Raw genomic sequence first — 24545 nt, 5'->3', positions numbered from 1 at the left:
CCACAGTATGTGAGAGCTGCAAGGGACCTTCCAGCGTATGTACTGGAGGCAGTAGCAGCAGGATGGTTGCTTTTCTTTATTCAACAGACACCTATGAAGTGTCTGTTTATGCCAGGCTGCACACCAGGAAGCACAACGCAGCCCTACCCTTTTCCCTGGAGCTGAGTCAGGTAAGAGAGAGAGGCAAGTAAGGTTCAAAAGTGCAGTGTGTTGAGCCCTGGCAGGGTGGCTCAGTTGGTTGGAGCATCATCCCATACACCGAAAGGGTTGCAGGTTCAATCTGGTCAGGGCACATACCTAGACTGAGGGTTCGATACCTGGTCAGGGTGCGTATGGGAGGCAACTGATCCATGTTTCTCTCTCTCTCTCTCTCTCTCTCTCACTTTCCTCCTTCCCCTCTCCCTAAAATCAATAAACATATCCTCGGGTAAGGATTAAAAAACAAAAGTACAGTTTGTTGAGTGCTGTGGCAGGGAAACACAGGATATTGCAGGAAGCTATATTGCAGGAGGTGAACGCAGCCCCGGCTGAGGAGGAGATGCCTGAGCTGAGATTTTAGGGCCGTCTGGGTGGGTGTGGCTGGCGATGGCAAGGGAACAGAACATAAGAGAGGGCAGCGTACTGTTAGAGAACTCAGACTTGTCACCTCTTTGTACTTGTGTGTATTTGGCCTTATTCCACAGCTAAAATAATTTCATCTCTGATGACCAGGGCCACATCCTCTAACTCCGTCCCTTCAGAATGTACTCTGCTCCCTAAACACACCAAGTGCTTGGTCAGTGGTCATCAGTGGGAGGCGTTTTCCTGCACACAGTGGGAGAAAAGTCTTGTCCTCAGAAAGTCACTGCTGGGACAAGCACACATTACTCTGCACACACGCAGAGTTCCAGGTCCTGTGTCACAGCAGCGCCCTGCCCCCGCTGCAGCCCCCACCTGGCTGGCCAGCTTCCAGAACAGGGAAGCGGCAGAACCATGCATCAATTCTGTGTCTCTTTCCTTTGACTGGGTATTGATCTCTATGATTTTGCCAGGTTGGAAGTTACTTAACTTCTTTGGGACACGTTTTCCTCACCTGTAACCTGGAACTGATGCATGTTTATGGGAATCAAATGAGATAATGTCTGAGCAGATGCTTCAGAAGCTGTAGAGTGCAAGGCAGATAAAAAGCATTCTTATTCTTCTGCTCATTTTTATGTTCACGATTACATCAGGTGAAAGACACAGTCCGTCTGCTCGCCCCTGCTGCTAATTCACACCCCACGTGCCCACAGGTGAACGTCCACACGTCCTGGCCCCAGGAAAAGTGCGGAGGTGCCAACGGTGCAGGCTCCTGTGCCAGCGAGCAAATGCTCACATGCTCCGGAGGCGGCCTGTGGAATCCACGGTGATGGAGCTCTGAGCTCTGCAGTCCGGGGTTCCTGTGCTCCTCTGCTTCGTGCTCTGGATCTGCCTCTCGACGTTGCGTTAACTCCCCCATTCTCCTTCCCCGGCTTGAGTGAGCCTGTGTGCAGTGGCAGAGCAAGGATTCGGGCAGCCTGGTGCTGAGAACTCTCCCCGTCTTCTTTCCCAGGCATGAGTCAGTGTGGTGATATACTTCCAAAGCCCTCCGAAGAAGTTTAAGAGGCAGACTCCAGATCCTGTTGCTGGGTTGAGTGGGAAAGGGTTTGTTTGCCTCTAACCAAAGGTTCTGACTCAGAAGCAGCGAGAATCTCCAGGGTTCTCTCTTGAGTCCTGAGTCAAGAATTGGTTCTCACTATCTGCTTATACCCAGAAATCCATGTGGCCTTGACCACGAGCTTGACTTGGAAGCACTGAGCTCACTGATCTGGGGTGAGGCTCACCTTCTCCCTTATGGAGAACATCTCTTCCAGTGTGTGGCCTATTGGTACAGGTAGTGAAGCAGATCTCCCCACACTGAGTTACATTCCCTAAGAAATACTGTGAGCAAATCAGTCTCTGATAGAAAGAGCTAAAAGTTTGTGCATGAAAAGCTTATGAAGGGGAATCCCTAGGTGAAAAGAAATTAGCAACCAAAACTGACTCCAAAAAAATCAGAGCCCATAGTGTTGGATTCTGCTTGGGAAATAGCAGGGAGGTGGGAGCAGAACACAACATACAGGATCTTCTACAAAGTTCTCTCCCAGTGTCTACTCTATCCCTTTTCTGTGGGCCTTGCTCTGGTCCCAGCTAGGATACCTGCTACCTCCTCCAGGAAGTCTTCCAGGGCTGCTCTGCCCCCACTGAACAATCCTGGCCTAAGCCTAATCCTTTCCCCTGTCCACTAAGACATTCAAGATAGAACAGGAGTTTTGGGGGAGGCTTAAGAAAAATTCCTAGACACTAAAGGTAGAATAAGATCAGAACAGACAGTGTAAAAACCTAGCAACCGAGAGTTTTATGGCACTCAACTGCATTACAGAGCAAGCAGAGTCTGTTCCGCTCCCTATGCCCTCTGGTAGGCAGCATCAGCTTCCCAGAAGCAGGAGGCCGTGGTGTTACTCTTGTTGCCTTGGCCCTTCCCCACAACCAATCTCTCCTCTCTGTTCTCCCCCAGGAGTGCCTCGAGCCTGTCTCCTGTGCTCCATCCCAGTGACCCAGCCTTGTTCTCACCATCCCCTTCCTGGGCACTACTGCGGTGTTCTCAGCAGGCTTTCTTCACTCCTGGCTTTCCACCTGAAATTCCTTTCCTGATCTTCCTGGTGAATGTCTCAACCTTTAGAAAAACTCAGCTCAAGTGCCACCTCCTCCAGGAAGCCTCCAGGGACTTCCCAGGCAGAGTTTATTGTTTCATTCTCTGTGCACTTTCATTTACCCTAAAATAGCATTTATCTCAGTGTGCTGGGACTGCTGGTTAGCCTGTCTTCCTAACCCACCACCCCTCATGGCAGCTCTTCCAAGGACCAGACTCTGGCTTATACTTTGCATTCTTTAGAGTCTAGTGGGAGTCTGACCTTCCTTACAGAGCAGGAAATGCTTGATGGAGAAAGGAAGGGAGTGGAAAATGGAATGAAAACTTTACCGAGTTACAGATTCTTCAGTTTCTGAGCCACCCCCTCTATCTCATGAGAGATAAGAGGTAATTTTCCCACAGGAAACTCTTACTGTGTGTGAGTCCACCATTCTCTGACACACATTTCACAAGGTGCCAATCACCCCACAGTTTCTTCAAAGCTGCTGAAGAGCTTAGAATCCTAAAGAAGCCAAGGCCCAGGGGGATGAGGTGACTGCCTAAATTCACACGGCCAATTAATGGCAAAGGCCAGACTAGAACTCAGGTCTTATTGTGCCCAGGCCAGGGCCCTTGATGCAATACCAAAGGCCTCTCTTCAGGTTTTCCCTCCGGGCAACAGCATGTAATTATGAACATTAGTATTGGGAATTTACATGCGGCTTTTGCTTCACTGGCTTTTTTATTATCCTTTTGATTAGTAATTCGGTATGCAGCCCAGACGTGGAGCAAAGCCAAGAGAGGGAGGGAAGAAACAGGAGGCCAAGGCCAAGCAGGGGACCACGAGCCCCTGGGAGAGCAAGGCCGGAGAGGACCAAAGGTGCAAGAGGGCACATGGACACAAGGGAATAGTGTCCTGTGTGTGTGTGGCGGGGGGGTGTACACCTGCTGAAAGGGCCTCCGCTGAGTGGCCCAAGAGCCTTTCTAACTCAGGCCTTCCCCTCTCATGTGGCTGAGGGAGCTCTCTGCCCAGCCCTGAGGAGGAGGGGACCCAAGCTCCATGACAAGGGCGGGGGTGGGGGGTGGAGAGTGGGTAGGGCTTCTGGCTCAGACCGCGCCTGTTGGGAGCTACATGGAATTGCCCCAGATGCCCCGTGTCGTGGGGCAGGTGGTGAGGGCTGGGAGCCCACTGCTCAGTGCTCCACGGCATCCTTGGATTGGATGCCAGCCCCGGCCCGCGCTTCACCCTGCTCTAGGGTTTACTTTGCAGGCCCCTATTTACCGTCATAAAATAAAAATGCTCTCCCCTCCCAACCTCCTGGTACTGTGGTGAGACTCAAGACCTTGCGTGGAGCTGGAAAAATAGCCTCATCCACACATAACCCTCAAGACGAGGGGTCCGCATGCTACAGAAAGAAAACTGGAGTGAGGGGGCTGCTGAAGAGCCTCGAGGTGGGGGGACAGGCCGTCAGGAGCCCTGGGCGCAGGGCTCAGGGCTCAGGGCGCAGGTCTCTCCGGGAGAACTGCGGGGAATGCGTATCCACTGACAGCCTATTTGGAGCCAATGTGTCACATATATCATCTCGCTTTGTCCTCATGTGACCCCTCATGAGGTGGATACAGCTCTCCCATTTTGCTAATGAGAAACCTGAGGCTCCGAGAGGTTAAGTAATTTGCTCGGGATTATACAGTTAATAAGCGGGAAACCAGGACCAGAACTTAGGTCCCTGGTCTGCAATGCCCATGCGTTTCCCAGCACAGCACTGCTGCCGCCACCCGAAGAGATTTAATCTCTGTGACCCCAGGGTCTTCGTGAGTAAAATGGGGGGGGGGGGGGCGGCGGGGGGCGGCGGGAGGGGCTTGTATTGCCTCATAGATTTGTTTAAAAATTAAATGAGATTATATGGGTTAAAAACGTAAAAACCTGCTTGATTGTGTTTGATAAATAGCAGGCCCTCAATAAACGTTTTTTGTTTGCTTGTCTTTCTGTTCAGGGCATTTCAGTATTAAAACTCAGGGCTTGGGCGCCGAGGAGCTCCAAAAATGCTTCCAGAAGCCGGAGGACCTCGCATCGCTTCGGCGGGAGCCCGGGAGCAAGGTGGGGAGCAGGGCTGGGAGGAGGGACGCGGCTCCAGCAGCCGGAGAAGCCGGTTGCAGCCTCGCGCCCCTCGCTCCGCCGCCTCCGCCGGGCTCCCCGGCTTCGCGCCCCGCCCCGCCCCGCCCCGGCGCTGGGTCCGGAGCTCCCGGTGGGCTGATTCCGGAGCGTGGAAGGGAGCACGAAGCACGGAGGCGAGAGGGAGGCGGCGGCGGCGGGAGGCGGGGAAGAGGGAGACCCTCCTGGCCGCTCTCCCAAGTCGGCGCGGAGCCGCCTCGGGCCAGGCTGTGGGCTGCGCGGCGGCGGCGGCGGGGCCGCGCCGGGATGCGGGGCTCCCGGGACCACGCCGGGCGGAGCGGGCGGCCGCGGCGGGCGGGCGGGAGCTGTCCGCTGTGCTGAAGCGGCCGAGGCGGTGGCAGCGGCGGCGGCGACCCGGGGCCGGGCGCGGAGGTGCCCTCCTGGGAGTTCCGCCGCGGCCACGAGGCGGGGCGCCGCCGCTCACCAGCCCATGCCGAGCCCCCGAGCCCCGCGAAGGAGGCGGGACCGTCCTCGACAGGACAGGTAAGGGGACGTCTGGGGCGCATGGGGAGCGCAGAGCTGGGCGCGGAGCCGGGACTGAGCTGGGGGGGACAGTGGGGCCCTTCTCAGGGATGCGCACTCCGCCAGAGAACGCGCCAAGTCCATCCCTACCCCTCACCCTACAGGGCGACAGGGACCCGAGGGACTGGGGCCCAGACAGGCACCTGGGCACTCTGACCCCAACCACCAGGCCTTGACCCCAACCTCAGGCAGCTCTGAAACACCCTGCCCACAAGGAACGCTTGTGAGAGTCCACCGGATCCCTGGCACCGCCGTCCCCACCAGGGCTGTGTGACACTAGGCACATTTGAACCAGCTTCACAGCTTCCCTCTCCTTCCCCAAGCCTGCTCGTCAGGGTGACTGCCTCAAGATTTCTTTGCCCTGGAAAAGACCCTCGGGCCACGGGATGCCCCCGGCCCCTCTGGACCTATGAACCCATTTCTCCAAGGAAGGAAGGAGCTGCCAGAAAATACCTTAATTTTTCCCCCATGGCCTCCTTGACTCCCATGGAAGGAGGCTGGTTTCCCATCACAGGGCGCGGTGCGTAAGGACAGAGAGCGGGAAGACCTGCACCCGTTTTCGGGCATGCGCCCGAAGGCTGAGCACCCCAGACAGAACCTCTGTTTGGAGTCCTTCTTCTTTTGGCAAGAGTGAGCTAAATGAGCTCATTCAGGCCTGCAAAGTGCTTCCAGTTCTTCAGAGCGGAGTTCTCTGGGCGCCACAAGGTAGCCATCAAAATAAAACTGCGTAGAGAAGGCTGGCCTATGGCTGTGGCTGACCCCTGCCCTATCCCCATCCTCCCCTCCCTGCACAACTCCCCCCCCCCAGTGGTAGCCAGAGCACCAACCAGACTAGGAGTTCCCGGCTGGGCACTGGCACTTATGGGCTTTAGGCCAATTACCAGAGCTCTCTGAGCCTCAGTTTCCGCATCCCCAATGTGAGGGTAAGGCAGCTGCGCTCTGTCCGCCTCAGAGAACTGCCCTGGGACTCAGTGAAACAATGTACCTGATGGAAGTCTCGTGTGAGCTGTTGTGGCTGTTTCTATCCACCAGCCAGCCCTGCGGACAGTGACCTGTCGCTGTCACCCTCACCCCCTTCTCTCCCAGCCTGGCTACGGCTCCCTTTGCCCTTGGCCTCCCTGGGGTCCCAGAGTCAGTAAAATCCAACCTATAAATCTTGAGACGCTAAAAGGGTTTTTTCCCCTTCCATTCTCACCTACGGAAGACAATATAGGGTGAGAGTCTGACTCACAGTTTTATTTTCCCCCAAGAATCACAGATCTAGGGAAACAGCTCCTTGAAGTCAAAGATTGTGTTGTTTTTATCTCTTTGCCTCCCCCCACACCTCCTCTCCTCCATAGCACCTGGAGTAGTAAGGACTCAGTAATTGGGTGTAAAATAAGAGAATGAAGTGTTAAAATGTCGCAGAATAAAAACGTTTGACTGGAACTCAAGAGCCTTGTGTTCTGGTCCCAGAACTTCAATGACCGTCTCAGGCAGTCTTTCCCTCTGTATGCTTTTGTTTTCTCATCTGTAAAAGAGGGTTGCACTAGAAGGGTTTTATTCCGAAGTTCTGTGGGGCAACCTGAGGGCTGTTCCGAGCCTGCAAATCCCTAAGTTTTCCTCGGATACAGGATACCAGCTTTGTGAACCTGATTGAAGAGTGAGTCCATGTCCTTTCGCTGGAGAACTGGATTTGATGAATGCCGTGGAATGGAGACATAAGGACTAGGAAAAGACATTTATAGTTTTAGCACTTTCTTAAGCTCCCTTACTCTTCCTTATTTTCCTGGGAAAGCCCAGGAGTGTGTACAGAGTTACTGCGCTGGAAGGGCTCCTGCCTCCAAGCCCAGAGGCCAGGAGAGCTCTCCCCCCATAACATCCCCTGTGACTAGCCAAAGGCTAGGGACCCAGTCCTTGGCCATCTCCTCCCAGGAGCCCTGCTTGACTGGGGCACCCCTCCTAACATGACAGAAGGAGGGGGCAGTCAGGAAAGATCCATCTCTGGGGAGTTTTTTTTAATGTAAAAACAAGATGAGCTTCTGTGAGAATAATTTTCCTCAACTGTGGCAGGCCTGGCTGATGTGCAGAAAAACCTTAGCTAATTGGTGTTGGGCAGAGCTGACTAAGCCATGGCAGTGACCCCCCTACTTTCCCATCCCTGCCCCTCCCCCCGTGTCAGCGCTTTCTGGCTCCCAGCTGTTGGTGCAGCACTGGCAAGAATCAGCTCCTCGGAGTTAATGGACAGTCACTAACCCTCACAACAAGGTGACAGCGGCAGTAGCAGCAGCAGCCATGGAGAGGGGCTTTATTTTCTGCAGGACAGGTCTGTGGGGGTGCAGGCCTGCTGCTGGGGCTAGGACCACCCTTCCTTTTATGGCTGCGTGCTGGACACCCCACCCTCAGATCTGTCAGGGTTCAGGGCATCTCTGGTCACCAGACAGACACATCTGGCTTCTCTCCCAGCAGGGAAAACTACCCACTGGCTCCTGCTTGGGTTCCCCTCCTGCCCCTCCCTGCTGAGGCTGCCACTCTGGACCCCTCCACATGGCTTCGAAGGGAAGAAGGGAGTCAGCGCGGGCACATGGTTGGGTGATTTTGGTTATCTGAGGGCTGGGGGCGAGGGAGGTCTGAGGAAGAGGAAGACATGAATATCATTAGGAATGACATTCATGTGTGCGTGTATGTAAGAAAGAGATTGAATCATCGAAATACACATATGCAGGTCCCTTCCCCTGGGTGGCACACACAAAATGACAGGAAGAGAACAGAGAAATCAGCACATTATTAATTACCTTCAGGTTCAAAGGCCAGTTCATCTGTGCATCCCAGGCGTACTTCCAGCCCCAAAGTACACCACTCCAGGGAGGAAAAAGCAGAAGAAACAGGCTTCACTTTGTCAAGAAGAATCATTTCCGTTCCTTACACCTTTGGCATCTTCCAGCCCCCTTCTTTTCCCTAGAGCAGGGTCTCTTCTGATACAAGCCAAGAGACAATAAAGACTGATCTCATCCCTCCTGCTTGCCTTTATCCACGTTCTCTCTTCTTCTGCCTCCTCCCTAATTCTCTCTTCTTCCTCCTCCCTGCAGCTGCCACCACCCCCTCCCCTCACCCCAAGCAAACCAAGCAGGGAGTGAGGGCCCGATGCGCTAACTCCTCATTACGTGTGCTATCTGCTGCCATCGGATGCACTGTTTGCTTGTAAGTGGTTGGGAATGAGCTGCTTCAGGGGAGAGACAGGTTGTTTCAGTGAGAATGAAAATCTGATCTCTGCCTCAAAATGAACTACTTTGAGTAGAAGTGCCACCGCCTCGATCCTCCCAGCGATTTTCAGCCTTGCCAGCCACAACCCCACGGCCCAGGCAGGTGAACTGTGCCAGCCCAGCCCACGGAAGCCCGGTGCGGCAGTGGATAGAAAACACAGTCGACTTTTTTTCCCTGGAAGACACCATCTCCGTGGAAGCTGAGAAGCGTTCCGGTGGTTTCTTCTCTTTCCTGGGTTCCCTTCCTCAGCCCTCTTCTCGTCTCTTCTCCTCCCTCGCCATGGGTCCTGGGTCCTTCAGGAATTCTCAAGTCTCCCTCCAGCCCCTCCCCGGGGCTTCAGCTCCACCCATTCAGTCGCCCCGTGGAAGTTCTACCCCGGTATCCCAAAGGCACTCCAAGACCAAACTCACCCACTGCTCCTCCCCATCCCGCTCCTGTGCGTATGTGTGCGTTTCACTTTTCCAGCTCGAAACTCAGTGGGCCTTTTCGATCGAAATGTTCTGTTGCCTTTCAAGTCAGGAGACACTTTCCGCTTCCGTTCCTTTCGTTGTGATTTTCCTCCAGTCCTTCTGTCCTGTCCTTCTGAACCTCCCGCTGGGTGGGTGTTGGGCCTCTGGGACTCTCCTCCAGATCTCTCAATTTTACTTCATAGGCTCCATCTTTCTGTCTTTTTTGCTCTATATTTTGGGGAAGTTTATTAACTTTTTCTCTTATGTTAAAAAAGTTAGTTTTTAACTGTGTCCATTCTATTACCAAGTTTCTGCATTAAGCTTTTGAAAATTTAGACAGTTATTTTCAGTTTCCCAAGTACTTTTATGTTCTTTGATAGCTCCTTTTATATTGCAACTTGCTCTTGTCTTATAAATGAAACATCCTCATATCTCTGTGAGACTATGAATTCAAAAAAAATTTAAAGATCTTGCTCTGAACAGTGTGGCTCAGTTGGTTGGAGCATCATCCCACAAAGTGAAAGTTTGCTGGTTCAATTCCCAATCAGGGCATATGCCTAGGTTGTAGGTTTGGCCCCTGGTCAGGGCACATAGGAGAGTTGATGTTCTTCTCTCTCCTTTTCCCTCTCTCTAAAAAATAAATTAATTAAAAAATTACAAACTATAGTTTAAAAAATTGAAAGATATTTTCTACAACTCAGATGCTTCTGATCTTATTAGGTCAATTGTTCTATTTGTTTATACTTTTTCTTTTTTTTCCTCGTATTCATTATTCCTTTGTGTCCATTCAGACTTATGAATAAAAGAAGGCGCTGACTAGCATAGGCAGCTGGTGTGGATTTCCTTGGAAGCTGGTAGTTTGTTTCCCGAACAGGCCTCCCCTTTGAGTGGGGATTGTTCTTGCCTCTGAGGTTGGGGGCTGCAGACTTCTTCACCCCGGAACTGCATCTGCTCTTTGTGTCCCAGAGGTTCCTCAACATTTTTGGCCCACTGATATTTTTCTTTTCTTTTTTCCAAATTTATGATTGTACTCTTTAAGAATATATGTATGCCCTTGTCAGTTTTGTCTTTTTAATGATTTTATTTATGTATGTATTTATTTTTATTTTTTATTTTTATTTTTAAAAGATTTTATTTATTTATTTATTTTTAGAGAAAGGAGAAGGGAAGGAGAAAGAGAGGGAGAGAAACATCAGTGTGTGGTTGCCTCTTGCGTGCCTCCCACCAGGGACCTGGCCTGCAACCGAGGCATGTGCCCTAACTGGGAATCGAACTAGCGACCCTTTGCTTCACAGTCTGGTGCTCAATCCACTGAGCCACACCAGCCAGGGCTATGTCTTTATTTTGGGACAGAGGAGAAGGGAGGGAGAAAGAGAGGGAGAGAAACATCAATGTGTGGGTGCCTCTCGTGTGTCCCCCACTGGGGACCTGGCCCGAAACCCAGACATGTGCCCTGACTGGGAGCTGAACTGGAACCCCTTGGTTCACAGGCTGACTCTCAACCCATTGAGCCACACCAGCCAGGTAGGCACTTCCGTTTTAATGGAACTTGCAGAAGAAGAGGGGTCATTTGTGTTCAGACTGCCTTCTTGAACCAGCAGCCTCCCCTTGGATGTTCTGTCTCAGCTGGTGGAATCGCTTTCTGCTTAGCTGACCAAGCCAGAAAACTAGGAGTCATTCCTGGCTCCTTCCCTCCCTCACTTCTAGTTAACCACAAAGTCCCATTTATTTGGCCTTAAAGCTCTTGCTCAGGTATGACTCTTCGTCTTCATCCATTTGGCTGTAGGTCAGGTTCAGGTCTTCATCCTCTCCCACCTCGGTTTTTACAGTGGTCCCTTTACAGGGCTCCTAGCCTCCCTTCTCATTCACCTCAGGTCCTTCCTGTCCACTGCTGCCAACCCCAGTGCTCCAAAACGCAGTTATGACCACATCGCTTCCGTGCTACAACTATATTGGCTCCCCACTGCCCACAGGAAGACACTTCTCTATATAGAGTAGAGGACCTTCCCCCACTCTCCTGCCTCATGCTGTCACACCAAAGCACCCTGGCCTCTCCTCCCTACCCCTACCCCATGCTTCTGTGCTGTTAGCCCTGCTAGAAATGCCCTCCCCTCATTGTCCCACCTGGACGACTCATCTTCTTTCTTCAAGACTCAGTTCGGATGTCACCTGCTCTGCAAGTCTCCTCGTAGTTCCCACCACTGCTTCGGCTCCCTCCCTAGATAGGGCTCCCCCATCAGGGTACCCTGGCGCTCTGCGCACCTGCTGCTAACCCCACTGAGGCCACTGCACTGAAGCCTGAATCTGCTAGTCTGTGTTCCCCAGTGCTCCTCAAATCAGGTACTGCCTCTTGTGTATTTTTTTGCATTCCAAGTAACTGCTGAAGAAATGTCTGTGGTGTAGAACTAAATGTGCCCTGGCCAGATGGGCTCTGCCCGTCCCAGATCCGGGAAAGTGCTTTCCTGGGAGGGAGCCTCAGCTCCCTCCTCCCCTCGTGAGATCAACTGTTGAATGATTGCCTACTGTATGCCAGGTGGGGGGCTGCGGGGAGGAGGGAGACAGATGCAGTTGCCACCCCCCTGAAGCTCGCAGTCTGGCGAGGGAGAAAGACAGTAATCAATGAATCATGCGTGTGTAAGGAGACACTGTGATAAGCCCTTTGAGAAGAAGAGCTGGAGCCTGGAGAGCAGATAACCTGCGAGCCTCCATCCAGGCCTGGGAGATAGGGATGCCCTCCCTGAGGAAGTGGCTTTGGAGCCCGGAGCTGGAGGAATCTGATGTGAGTAGAGACGATACTTGTGAGCAGTGCAGCTGTGAAGTGAAGGAGAGAGAGGGGACGGGAGCTGGAAAGGGGAAATGACACTGAGCTCTCTGTTGCTGCTCCAGGACTCAGTGGCTGAAACAAAAGACGTTCCATTACACTCAGGACTTCGGGGGTCAGAGATCCCTGCACACACAGAGGTCCCCCGGTGGTATTCAGGTGACAGAGGGGCTGGTTTGGGGAGTCCAGGATGGCGTCACTCCCATGCCTGCCATCTGGAGGATGCCCGGGACACTGGGCTCAGCAGGCTCCGTCTACAGGAGGATCAACACACGTGGCCCTGCCAGCATGGCGGCCCCCGAGTCGCCCGACTGCACACAGCAGCTCAGGGCTCCAAGGGCGAGTGTTCCGGCAAGCAAGGTGAGAGAGGTGTGACCTTGTGTCACCTGGCCTGTGAAGTCACACGGCATCGCCCTGGCTGTGCTCTGGGCCTGAAGTGGTCACAAGCCCATTCCGATGTGAGAGGAGGGACATGGACCCCCTCTTCTCAACGGAGAGATGTCGAAGCATTTTCAGCCAGGTTTTACAATCGCCACAGTTGATTTACTTTCTAAGCAAGGAAGAAAAGCAGTATGTTTAAATGCTTGTCAGGAAGCATCGGGAATTAGGAGCGGTTAAAGACAGAGGAGAAAGAAAGGATAGTTAATTGTGTTAGCTTCCTGAGACAAACAGAAGCAAGGAAAGCTCAGTCCCCCCATTTCCCCTCCAGTCGGACCCTGCCGGCTTCCCCAGTCCCCCCATCTTTGCCCCTGACTTCCTGTCTTTACTGACAGATGCCGCCAGGACCCCACGCTGACTTGGCGGCTCCCTTGCCGACAGGCCAGAAACCATCAGATCCAGCCCCAAGCCACCCACAAACAGCCACCGTCGCCACACTTCGCCGTCTGTGCAACAGCTTACATATCATGTGACTAGAGGGTAGTCTGGCGCCTATTGTTAAAGGTCTCACCTTCTCCCTGGATTTAATCATTTATATTTAATCTTCTGCCTTACTAGGTAGTCCTGGCTTTTATCTTTCAGTTGAAAGGCAGTTTCTCTTGTTGCACTGAGAGATAATGGTGAGTAGTTCAGCTTTTCACAATGGCTCTGTGTTTATGGGAATCCAGACCTTAAGTTTATCTAGGCAGCCACCCCTGGGCTGCTAAATCACCCCAAATCTCTTCATCTCTTCTTAAGGCTCCTTTTCCCCATTCCCTTCATTGTGGTCTCTGGTTTTAACCCACTCAAGACCAAATCCTCACCTCCTCCCACCCGCACCATTTCTCATGACCCTCTACACACAGGTGGGCTCTGAAAGGCACAGTAATGGAAGCCCAAGCTCTGGACTCTGTTACAGCTGAGTTCAAATCCAGTCTCTGTCACTGCCGAATCCTGGGCAAGTTACCTTAACTTTTCTGAGTGTGAGTTTTTTCATCTGAAAAGTGGGAAACAATAATGGTCAGCTTCGTGCAGTACATAGTAGCTAATTATAATTTTACAGGGTTTTGATCGAGGCTGACCCCATCCCAAGGATACGACCCAGCTCCTAGTCACACATCACACTGTCCCTTTGGCATGTTTTTAAGCAGTGGTCATGATGCCTCTTCCCACCAGCTGCCTGAGAGCCCGCCAGGTATTGTGTGCTACAGGCCAGCTCCAGGCCCCACCTTGCAGCTCGCCCGGAGAACTCCAGGCTGTTCAGGCCAGCGGGGGCTTGGGGCAGACAGACCCGGCCCAAATGGGGCTCTGCCACGCTCCAGCTGAGTGGTCTCAGAACACACCTGTTTAACCTCTCCACACTGCAGTTCCCCACATGTGAAGGAGAATGGGTTAAACAAGATATTGCATTTGAAGCACTTGGCCTGGTGTTCAGAACGAAGAAGCAGTAAATGGTAGCTGCCACAAAGGGGCACCAGAGCACAGTGACTCTGCAGCCCTGTCTCCAGGGGTCACGTCCAGCTCACCACTCACCAGCTGTGGGCGCATTAAACTTCCTTATGCCCCCACGTCTTAACCTGTAGAATGGAGGTAATGATGGCACAGACTTCACAGGGCTACAGTAAGAATGAAATAAGATGATACACAGCATTTAGAACTGTGCCTGGAACACAATAAAAACTTAGTGTGAGGTGTTGTTATTATTATTTCATTCTTTTCCTTCAAACTTTTTTGTATTTTTATATTCAAGGTGTATTATTATAAGCAGCATATAGTTAAATTTTGTTATTGTAAAAATCCAGTCTTTTTTTTTTAAGATTTTATTCATTTATTTTTAGACAGAGGGGAAGAGAGGGAGAGAAATATCAGTGTGTGGTTGTCTCTCACACGCCCCCAACAAACGACCTGGCCCACAACCTAGGCATGTGCCCTGACTGGGAATCGAACTGCAACCCTTTGGTTCTCAGGCCAGCACTCAATCCACTGAGCCACAGCAACCAGGGCCAGTCTTTGTCTTTAAAAAAAAAACACCAATTCTGAAATAGTCACAGGGGTGTGACATATAGCACAGATAGGGATGATGCTCTAACCAACTGAGCTACCTGGCCAGGGCTCAGAGCAATTTTTTTAAGATTTTATTTATTTATTTTTTAGAGAGAGGGGAAGAGAGGAAGGGAGGAAGAAAGAGAGGGAGGGAAACGTCTATGTGTGAGAGACATTTATCAGTTGCCTCCCACACACGTCCCAACTGGGGACCAGCCAGCAACCCAGGCATGTACCCTGACCGGGAATCGAACCCACGACTTCAGTTTTATAAGTCAGTGCCCAGCCAGGGGAAGAGCACTAGTTTTTAAAGCATGGTCCCTGGCCCCGCAGCATGAGCATCACCAGGAACTTGTTACAAACGTGCATGCCCAGGTCTATCTCGGAATCGTAAAGCGTGAGGGTGGAAGCCAGAAGTCTGGCTTTAACGAGTCCTCCAGGTGTTGTTAACGCACGCTCAGTTTCAGAGCCACGGCCCCGAGACACCTCTGGCTTCCCACAGGCAGCCAGGTTGTGTGCAGATCGCCTTAATCCAATTAGAGACGGAGCTGATTCAAAGCCTGCTTTCTGTCTGGCTTCTGGTTGGCTCCTACTCCTTTGGGGGTAGTCCTAAAGAGGTTGAAAACTAGGGCTGTTTTCTGGGTCCCCTCTTCCTTAACAAGCCCCTAACTCCAGTTCCTCTCCCGGCCTCTGATACTGCTGGAAGAAGGGGAGAGCAGCGCCCAGGGCCAGGCCCACCCCTCGGTGCTCCTCCTTCCTCTGGGATCCTGGCACCTTGACCCCTCGAGCTCTCGCTCCCTTGGTGGTTCTTCGATGCTCCCATGTTTCCCCCCGGCTTTTCTCACTATTTTGAGTAGGTTTAGTGTGACATGAGTTTGTCTACCACAGCTAGAAGAGGAAGCTCCCATCCTATTTTTATTCTCCCACTGGAATTACAGGTCGAAATGAGCACTAAGAACAGTTCAGTGTCTGGCATGTGGCAAAAATCTCAATGTGTTAAGTTATTCTTCTCCCGATAGAATCCCAGGATCATAGTGAGCCAAGCTGTCAAAAATCAATGCCGTCACCCCTTTCATACATTTTATAGAGAAGTAAACTGGTGTTACACTGTATTGTGATCGGACTCCGGGGCAGTCGGACTCCACTGGGAGGCTGTGATTGGACCCTAGAGGAGTCCTCGCTGGCTTCCGGTCCCTGGTCTGAGAAGCCGCAGTGTGCTCTCCATCCCCAGATCAGGGACTGGAAACCTCAGCACCCAGCCCAGTTCTCAGCTGTGAAGACGACAAGCCAGGGGCTGTGACCTCACAGATTCATCTTCTCTCCCTCTCCTTTTGTGGGGCCCAGACACGCAGCCCAAAGTACGCACTTTAGAGTAATTTTCTTAGCTTCAGAATCCAGACAGCTCGCGTCTGTCCTCTGGAGCAGAGTGCACACGTGTGCACGCACACACACACTCTCACACAGGCATGCTCACCAGCAAGCAGGCAGGCGCACAATGCTGCACGCAGAGTAGGCACACACAGTCCAGGGCAGACCAGGCAGCAGAAACTGACCTGTGACTCCAGGGAACAGGGAGCAGCGGCCCTAAGCAACAGGCCAAAGGGTTGCCCCTGGGGACCTACCGCTGCCTCCTTCTGGCCAGAGTTCAGTGCCAGGCCCCTGAGATCAACTCAGTGACCTCTCGGTGGCCCGAGCAGGTTACGAAGAGAACACAACCTGTTAGAACTGTGACCCTTGGCTGCCGCCAGGAACAGGGGCTGCAGCCCCTGGCTGGGTCGCTCTACGAAGGCGGAGGTTGTGCGTGCACTCACGTGTGCCTGTCCATGTGGGCCGGGGTGGGCTTCATGGCCGTGCTCGGTCTCTAGGCCCAGAAGGAACCCTCCAGCCTGGGGAAGGCTTAAGCCAATTTTAGATCATTTGATTCAGAAGAAATCTATGCACTGAATTTGTTCTGGTTTAAAAGCAGTTCATGCTCATTGTAAAAAGAAATAAGTGTGGAAAACCGAAAAAGCATGCTGTAAAAAAGAAAATGGTAGAAACACCTGTGCTCCCGTCCCTGGAGAGAACTGCTATTGACATTTTGCTGGAGCCGAGATTACACGCGCACACCGTTTTCTTTCCTGCCTTCTCACAGGATCTGCAGCGAGCACTTTCTCCTGTCACTCCTCTTTGTACGCCTGTTCGAAGGCCGAGTACCGCCTTGCCTTGCTGTACTGTAACTTATTTACCTTGCCCCTGATTGTTGGGCATTCAGGTGGCTTTCAGTTCTTCCCCATCATGGAAAACCCAGGGTCACGCATCTTTGTGCAGTGAAGTGCTGAGAAGACCCACCTAACGGCAATCCAGGCTGTGGGACTTGGGTGCCAGGAGCTTAGCCGGGACCCAAAGAGGGTGGTTGGCAAAAGCAGGAGGATGAGCTGGAATGCAGCTGCCCCCACCTGGCTGGGACAAGTGCCCAGCAAATGCCCTCACAGTGGCCAGAGCCCCAGGACCCGGTTCCTTCTTTTCCTTCGAGGGCATTGGACAGGTGACTAGTGAGTAGCCAAGGCCTCCTGGTGAAGCAGGGCGGAAGGCAGGGCTGAGTTGGATGCATTCATCTGCCTTAAGGACCCTGGCACTGGTCCTTCCCACCCCACCCCTGCTAAAAGGCCCTGCATACCGCTGGCAATAAGATGCCCAAGGCTGTAAGTAGTGGAGGATAAATTAAGACCAGCCGGTGGAGAAGCTAAGGGACGTTGGGAAGCATGTCCTACAATCCCAGAATGTGGGTGAGGTGGGAGCAGGCAGGGCTGGAAGCAGGGCAGCCCAGGGGGAGTTGGGAAGCCAGGAGATGACCCCATGGCTCCACTGTTCATCTGGCAGGTAGATGCCTTGCTTTTCCTTTATCTCCCTCAACCTGCTCTGAGGGGCCACGATAGGGAAGGAGATGGCTCTGCACCTCACTGGGCTCTGAGCCTGTGCAACTGCCCCTGACTCTTGAAAGGCAACAAAGAGTGGAGGGATCTCACAACTGTGCAGCTCCTTGAGGCTATGGGATCATGGAATGTTAGTGTCACCATCGACATCAGGGACCGCCTAATTCAACCCCTCTTATTACAGGTGGGAAGACCAAGGTACCAGCTCAAACAGCTTGTGGGGTGGGTCGGGAAGGGAAGCCCCGGGTACCCAACTACCAAACCCATGAGCCTTATGGTCACATGCCCTTCAACTCCACATCTGTGGGTTACACCTGCTCGTGTAGGGGACACTATGGCAGGGGCTCAGAAGCTGCTTTGGGGGTCAAAAGACACCAGTCCTGCTGGAGATCCACCCAGAGGGGCCCAGACATACGCTTGGCCTGCAGCAAGGAGCCCCTCCACATCACCGTAGTCTGAGGGGCTCCCTGCAGTTTTGATCTCTGGAGAGAAAGGGGAAGGGAGGGGTAGTGAGGCGCCTGCATTTGTGAGCACTGGAGAGCCCTGACTTAAGCTCCACCCCCTCCCAAGCCTGTGTGCCCATCTCTGCGCCTGAAGAAGCTCCTGCCATGACTGGTGACAGCCCACACGGAACTTGCACCTGGTCAATGCACCAACACAGCCCCCAGGCGCACGGCAGCCCAACGTCTCCAGCACCGTCTGTCCCCTCCTGGATGAAGAGTTGGGCACACTTGGGCCACACGGTCTTCTTTTTGCCCCTGCAGGACTCTCCCTCAGACATTCTTGAAGCCCCAGCTCCAGAGGCCCCACCGGTCCGGGGCGCAGAGCCTGAGGCACGAGCAGCCTCCTTCTGCTCCTTTGCCTCCAGCAGGCAACAGCCAGGGAGCCCAGTCCCCCTCGGACACACTCTCACTGCTCGGCCCTTCCCCGCCCTTGTTCTGGCCCTCTCCCCGGGTACTATTCCTGGGCCATACTGCCTTCAGGTTTCCCAAGAACCAGCTTTCTAGAGTCTTGTCATTTCTCTTGGGGTGGAAGTAGAAGGAACCCTTTGCCAGGCTTCGAATTCTTGATGGGGACTAAGACTGGGCAGGGGCCCTGGCTAAACCCAGCCCAGGGGGCAGAAGTCTCTCCCACTTTCCCTTCACCAGTAAGCCGGAAACAGCCCACGCGGTGAAGACTGGAGCCAGAAGCCAGGGCAGCGGCCCCTCCCTCTCATAATCCACAATGCACCGTGTCTTGCCATCTCTTTATTTTTTTTATTTCATTGAATTTATTGCAGTGACATTGGTCAATAAAATCATATAGGTCTCAAGTGTACAATGCTATAATACATCATCTGTATATTACTGTGTGTTCACCATCCCAAGTCAAGTCTCCTTCCGGCACCCTTTATCTCCCCTTTACCCTCCCCTGCCTCTCCCTCACCCCCCTTTCCCTCTGGTAGTCACCACACTGTTATCTGTGTCTGTGAGTTGTGTTTTTGTTTGTGGGGTTTGTTTTTTTTTGCTGAATTCCTTCACCTTTTTTACCCAGCACCTCCAGACCCCTCCCCTCTGACAGATGTCAGTCTGTTCTCTGTACCTATGAATCTCCTTCTATTTTGTTTGTTAGTTTATTTTGTTAATTAGATTCCACATATGAGTATAATCATATGGTATTTGTCTTCCTCTGACTGGCTTATTCACTTAATACAATACTCTCCAGGTCCGTGATTTCTGTTGCCACGGCTAAGGGCTGCCTTCTTTCTTATGGCCCAGCAGTGTTCCTTTGTGCGAACGTACCACAGCTCTTTTCCCCTCTCATCAACTGATGGGCACTTGGGCTGCTTCCAAACCTTGCCATCCCTTTTGATCCCCAAAACGGCCCTGTGGGGTGGGCAGGGATCATCATCTGAACTTGGCCGACCAGGAGACCCAGAAGAGCCCAAACATTTGACCGAAGCATCCAGGGCAGGACTGACTCTGAGGTTCGGATTATAAATCCAAGGCAAGACATGGCCAAAGGACCCTGTCACCCTCTAGCTTCAGGATGTGACCGCAGGGCAGAGAGCTCGGTCCCTGGGGCCACCTGGCCTGCCCCTCCTTTCTCTCCACACTCAGCTTCTCCCTGACACACTCCAGCATTGTGTGGGGCTGGTGTAGATGCCCTCCAGGGCTGCCTTTCCCTCCTTCAGCCAGCCAGGAACCCCTACTGCGTGCCCTTCCCAGGTATACAGTAGGTGCTCAGGGCCAGCTGAAGGAGGAACAGGCAGCTCTCGAGGGTGTCTGCACTCCAGCCTTTGAGTGTGTCTACACTTGCAGGAAGGAATGCAAGTCCAGCTCTCAGCACATGGGAGGCCCTGCCTTAGATTCCACAGGAGCTACCAAAGTCAGACTTCGCCTTAGAGGGGAGATGAGCCACAGGTGCATCCATCTGCCTGAGACCACACCTGGGGGGAAGCGTCCTCCCCCAGGAAGACTGACAACTGGGAGCATGTGGCACATGCTGAGCTCTGAGCAGAGCGCGGTCCCACGCAACCCTAGAACAAATCTTCACTCAGCCCAGTGTCCCGTCGGCCACCAAGTCCTGTCAATACCTCCCAAGGCTCATCCTCTTTTCCTTGTCTCCCCATTGAGTTTCAGCTGTCCTCAGCTGACCTGAAGCCATGACAAAGCCTCTTAACAGTGTCACAGCCAGCCCAGCCCTCTCCAAGCCGCTCCCCACACGAAGACTTGGAAAGGCTTCAGGACCCAAATCCCATCCCATTGCACCTGCCAAAACCTGTGAAACCCCCTTAGACCCCAGCAGGGCTGCATGGTCTGGCCCTGCACCCCGTCTCACACCCCGCTCTGTACGCTGAGCCACACCAGCCCTCTCCCGGGCTCTCAGACCCACCCCGCTTTATCTGGCCTCTGCAGGACATGAGCTTCCCTCCCCCCGCCTTGTCAACTTGTTCTCTTCCTTCAGCCTCAGAGCCTTCCCTGTGCCTCTGTGTGAGCCCATTGCACGTTCTCCCACCCCCTGCTGTACTTCCTCGGGGCAGCCACCTTCTCCACCAGCCTAAGCCCGGTGAAGAGAAAGCGGGCATCCCCCTTCCTCTCCTTCCCTCTTCCCTCGCCATCACCCCCCAGCATCTGTGTAGTGCTTGGCATGGAGTTGGGGGTGCCCAATAAATCCGTGTTGACCAGATGAATGAACGAACCAAGTCTATAACGTAGGTACGGACGGCTGGTATCCCCAACTCCCAGGCAAGGAGATGGAGAAGTTTCTGGAAAGTTAAGTAGCCGGCTGGAGGTCCCGCAGCTGGCCAGTGGTAAAGGCGGGGTCTGAGGCAAGTTCGACTGCAGAGCTGGTGCTCTTAACCACTCCTAGTCCTGTGTCCGGCCCCCCGGCCTCAGAGTCTGTCTGTCTGTCTTGCGCTCCAGCAGGCTCCCCGAGGACCGCTCCGCCGGCCCAGCGTCCCCTCCCCGGAGCTGCCCTCAGAACCATGGAGAGTCTGAGTGAACTGCAGAACCCACTGCTGCCTCGGAGCCCGGCCCACCTCCGCGGCCCCTACCCCTACCCCGAGGCCTCGCCCGGCTGGTCCTGCCAGGAGAAGCTCTACTCCTTCCTCCTGGGAGGTGCGGGCCCCGCTCACCCCCACCAGTTCCTGGACCCGGGGTCCCTGCAGCTGGCCGTGGAGGCCTGGTACAGGCCTAGCTGCCTCCTGGGGAGGGACGTGGTCAAGGAGCCCAGGGCGGGCAGCTGTGAGACCAGCTTCACAGAGAGCCGGGAGCCCCAGGTGGGGCCCACAGAACTTGGCCAAGCAGAAGAAGATGTCCCCATCCAGACCGTGTCCTATGGGGTTCAAGAGGAGCTGCAAGGACAGGAGGACGACCAGGAGGAGGAGGAGGAGGTGAGTATGTGTTTAAAATACAGATTCCCAGGCCCATCGCCAGGTGTTGAGATTCATTAGGCCTGGCTCGGGGTCCAGAAATCGGTGTGTCACCGAGAAAGGCACTTCTGACACAAGTGCTGTCCACACCTTGAGAGACAGTAGCTTGGGTTGACTATTTAATTTTTAAACAGCATTTATTGTTCCTGTTTTTTTAAATTACATAAGTAATATACAGTTAATACAGAAAACCACCAGAAGATAACATTACCTTTTAGTGGATGATCTCCTAGTCTTTTTATATTCATGTTATTGTCCCATCCTACTCCCCAGGAGAGCTCTTGCTGTACCTAGTTTTATAGCCTGATTTTTCTCCCTTAGCAACATATTTCAGCATTGCTCCACGCAATTTAATCTCCTTACAAGGTGATTTTAAAGGGTTACATGGTGTCGCATCACTTGATAATTCAACCTTCTGCTCGTCGGGCTTGTTTTGATTGTGATTGTTTCTAACCTTTCATAATTACTATCTGGTGACGAACATGCCTGTACATATATACTTAGACTCTTTCCTCGTGATACATTCCTAAAGATGGAATCATTGGGTCACTGCTAAGGCTTTCGGCAGAGGGCGCCGAGCCCGCCCACACTCCCATCCGCAACGGAAGAGACTGCCCATGGCCCCACATCGTTGCCACTGAGCAATCCTGGGCCCGGTCACAAACCTAGCTCGTGTTTTGCAGAGTGATGCAACCTCCACAGAGAGCGAGAGCGAAGACAACTTCCTCACGCTGCCTCCCAGGGACCACCTGGGGCTTACTATCTTCTCCATGCTCTGCTGTTTCTGGCCACTGGGCATTGCGGCCTTCTACTTCTCCCAGGGGGTAAGAGCACGTGGGGCCCAGGCCTTCCGCTCTGGCCGGCTTCCCCCACTGGAGGGCTCGGCATAAGCATGTGCGGGAGGGGGTCAGGGGCCTGGTGGGCTGGGCTGTTTAGCTGGGCATGGGGATGCTCCCCTTCACCAGCATCTCTCTCTCCCTAGACCAGCAAGGCCATCTCCAAGGGGGACTTCCGCCTGGCCAGCACCACCTCCCGCAAGGCCCTCTTCCTGGCCACACTCTCCATTGCCGTGGGCGCCGGTCTCTATGTGGCTGTGGTGGTGGCTCTGGCAGCTTACATGTCCCACAGCGGTCATGGCTAGCAGCCAGTCACGTCTAGCGTCCTGACTCCCCTGCTCCGCCCGAGGGGGCAGCGGGGCTTGAGGTTGCAGACTGTCTGGAAAGCCTGGCCCCCGAAGACAAGCCGTGAAGGTGGCTTGTTTGGGGACACCTCCCAGGGTGCAGCCTGCAGGGCTCAAACTTTCCTTCCTCTTGCCCACCGCCCCAAGCCCCAGAGCAGGGCCAGGGCACCCCTCTCCAGCCTGGGCTGTGTTGGGAAGCAGGAGAGGGCAAGGCTGTCCACTCACACCAACAGAGGCAGGGCCCATGTCTGGCTTCATGCCAGCATGGAGCCCAGCCCATTCTGCCCACTCCCTAGAGTGACTCTACCCTCAGGCAGCCCACTACCCAGCTCCGCTGACCTCTCCACGGAGAAAGAGCAAGAGGGTACAGGGAAGGAAAGTGATACCGGGGGCAGGACACCTGACCCAGTCCTTTCAGCTCTTACGAGTCTCCACACCGGGGACAGCCTGAGCTTCCCCATTTCCACTCTCTGGCCTCATGATGCCCAAACCCCAGCCAGTCAGAAGGGAAGTACATGGAGACACAGGGGCCCCTTGTTCTCTCCAGCCCTGGGCGGTGCTTATCTCTCCCGAGGGCTTGTAAGATACTATGGATTCTAGACGGAGGCGTCTTGGGCATGTAAATGCTGCACTAGGGCCAGGTTCTTGGAGCTTCTCTGCAGGAACAAAAGGTAGATGCAATGACAGAGGTCCCGAAATATGACCGGACTACATGGGGCTCCACACTCTGCCCCTGGTCCCTGCTCCTGCCATCACCCTTTGCTGGGCTCCTCCTGGGGGGCCCTGAGAGGGCCCTCTCCCAGATAAATGGAGAGAGAGTACTGTCAGCTGCCCACCAGCCACTGAGCACAGGGCCTTATGTCTTATGGGAAACTAGTAATGAGAAACCCTCACTGGATATAGTGAGTGTAAATGAGGGGAGGGACACAGGGCTGGCATGACTGCTGAGCAACCAGCCAGCAGGGCTCAGGAAGGCTTCCTGGAGGAGGTGTCCCTTTGGCAAGATGGAGAAAGATGAGGATTTATCTAAGGGATGTGTTTTCCTATAACCGTCAGTATTCATGGACAGAGGTGTGACAGGAACCTCCAGAGGCGGGTTCCAGGCTGTTTGAATTATGTCTAGAGCAAGTGGGCTGGACCCAAACTGCAGCCATTTCTCAGGCTCCACCAACTCAGAGAAGAAGGTTGGGCCTGTCTCTCAAAGACCAATGATGTTTTCCCACCTCTGAATGCTGGGGCTCAGTGGTGGGCCCCTGGTTGGCCTTGGGGCTTCTTTGCTGATGCCCTCACTCAGAGATGCTCTAAACACCCCAACCACTAGGGAACATCTAGAATTTCAGGGACACACAGGCAGGCAGGAAAGCAGCACATTGAAAGACAAGGCAGTCAGGGCTCAAGCTATAGGACCTCACTGTGCATGATTTGAGGGTCCTGGTCATTCCAGGGCTCTACCCAGAGCCTGGGGCTATGGCTCCACCACTGACTCGCCTTGTCCCACCGTCCTCCCTCAGCCCCAGTGTCACCCAACCCTCCATCCCCTGCATCCCTTCAAGTCCCACAGGCCCAGGATCGGCAGTTTTAATGTCCCATTATTGTGTGTATATATATCCTTGTAATAAACATTTCTCTAACACCTGGTGCCCTGTCCCTGTCCTTGCCTGCCTCCATTTTCCCCATGTCCCCTCTGTCCCCACACCTCTCTGCCGCTCCTCCCCCAGAGGCCTTCCTGAGAAGACAGACCCACATCTGGGCCCCAGATTCCCTGCCCTCTGGAGGGAGAAGTCACGGACTACCCTGGCTGCGGCCCTCCCCTGGGATTGAGCTTTGGTTGCTCACAGCGGCCATTTGCTCGAGAGCATTGATGCTGCCTCCTCTCCTCTCTTCCCCTCACTCCCATCCTGGGATCATCTCCCAGTAAAGGACCTGCAGTTGAATCTTGGGTCATCTTCTATGAGACTCCAAACCAAGACACGTGCACACATATGTTAGCACATATGTGTCTCTGTGTGTATGCTGCACCCACATGCATATGCACAGGCATGCAGCCACACACCTGTGTATGTGTGCACCTGTGCACACAGGGGCAGCACACACATGCACAGATACTGTGTACACACTCTAGCATGTGTGTCCACACATGCAGTATGTGCACATTCAAGGGGTGAAGAAGACACGGTGGCTGGCCCACTCTGCCGTCACCA

At 53.6% G+C, this 24545-nt stretch overlaps 1 protein-coding gene across 1 annotated transcript; it reads left to right on the top strand.

The window, feature by feature from the left end:
- The first annotated feature begins 5155 nt into the window (after nt 1–5155).
- On the top strand, nt 5156–23926 carry SYNDIG1L (synapse differentiation inducing 1 like). Its single transcript, XM_045823219.1, has 4 exons — nt 5156–5324; nt 20656–21125; nt 21848–21988; nt 22147–23926. The coding sequence occupies exons 2-4, from the start codon at nt 20718–20720 to the stop codon at nt 22303–22305; spliced, it is 708 nt and encodes a 235-aa protein (XP_045679175.1). The 5' UTR covers nt 5156–5324; nt 20656–20717; the 3' UTR covers nt 22306–23926.
- The last annotated feature ends 619 nt before the right edge of the window (nt 23927–24545 follow it).

This window comes from Phyllostomus hastatus, unplaced genomic scaffold (genome assembly GCF_019186645.2).
Source record: "Phyllostomus hastatus isolate PE091 unplaced genomic scaffold, TTU_PhHast_1.1 phas_scaffold_501, whole genome shotgun sequence".
Lineage (NCBI taxonomy): Eukaryota > Metazoa > Chordata > Mammalia > Chiroptera > Phyllostomidae > Phyllostomus > Phyllostomus hastatus.
Note: the sequence above shows the minus strand (reverse complement) of the source record. Positions and strands in the feature narration are given on the sequence as shown.

What these genes read in the sequence shown, in the direction of transcription:
- SYNDIG1L (XM_045823219.1), top strand. Translation starts at nt 20,718, where the DNA reads ATGGAGAGTCTGAGTGAACTGCAGAACCCACTGCTGCCTCGGAGCCCG. An exon ending in ACCAGGAGGAGGAGGAGGAG is followed by an intron (nt 21,126 to 21,847) that starts GTGAGTATGTGT and finishes CGTGTTTTGCAG; the next exon opens with AGTGATGCAACCTCCACAGA. An exon ending in CCTTCTACTTCTCCCAGGGG is followed by an intron (nt 21,989 to 22,146) that starts GTAAGAGCACGT and finishes CTCTCTCCCTAG; the next exon opens with ACCAGCAAGGCCATCTCCAA.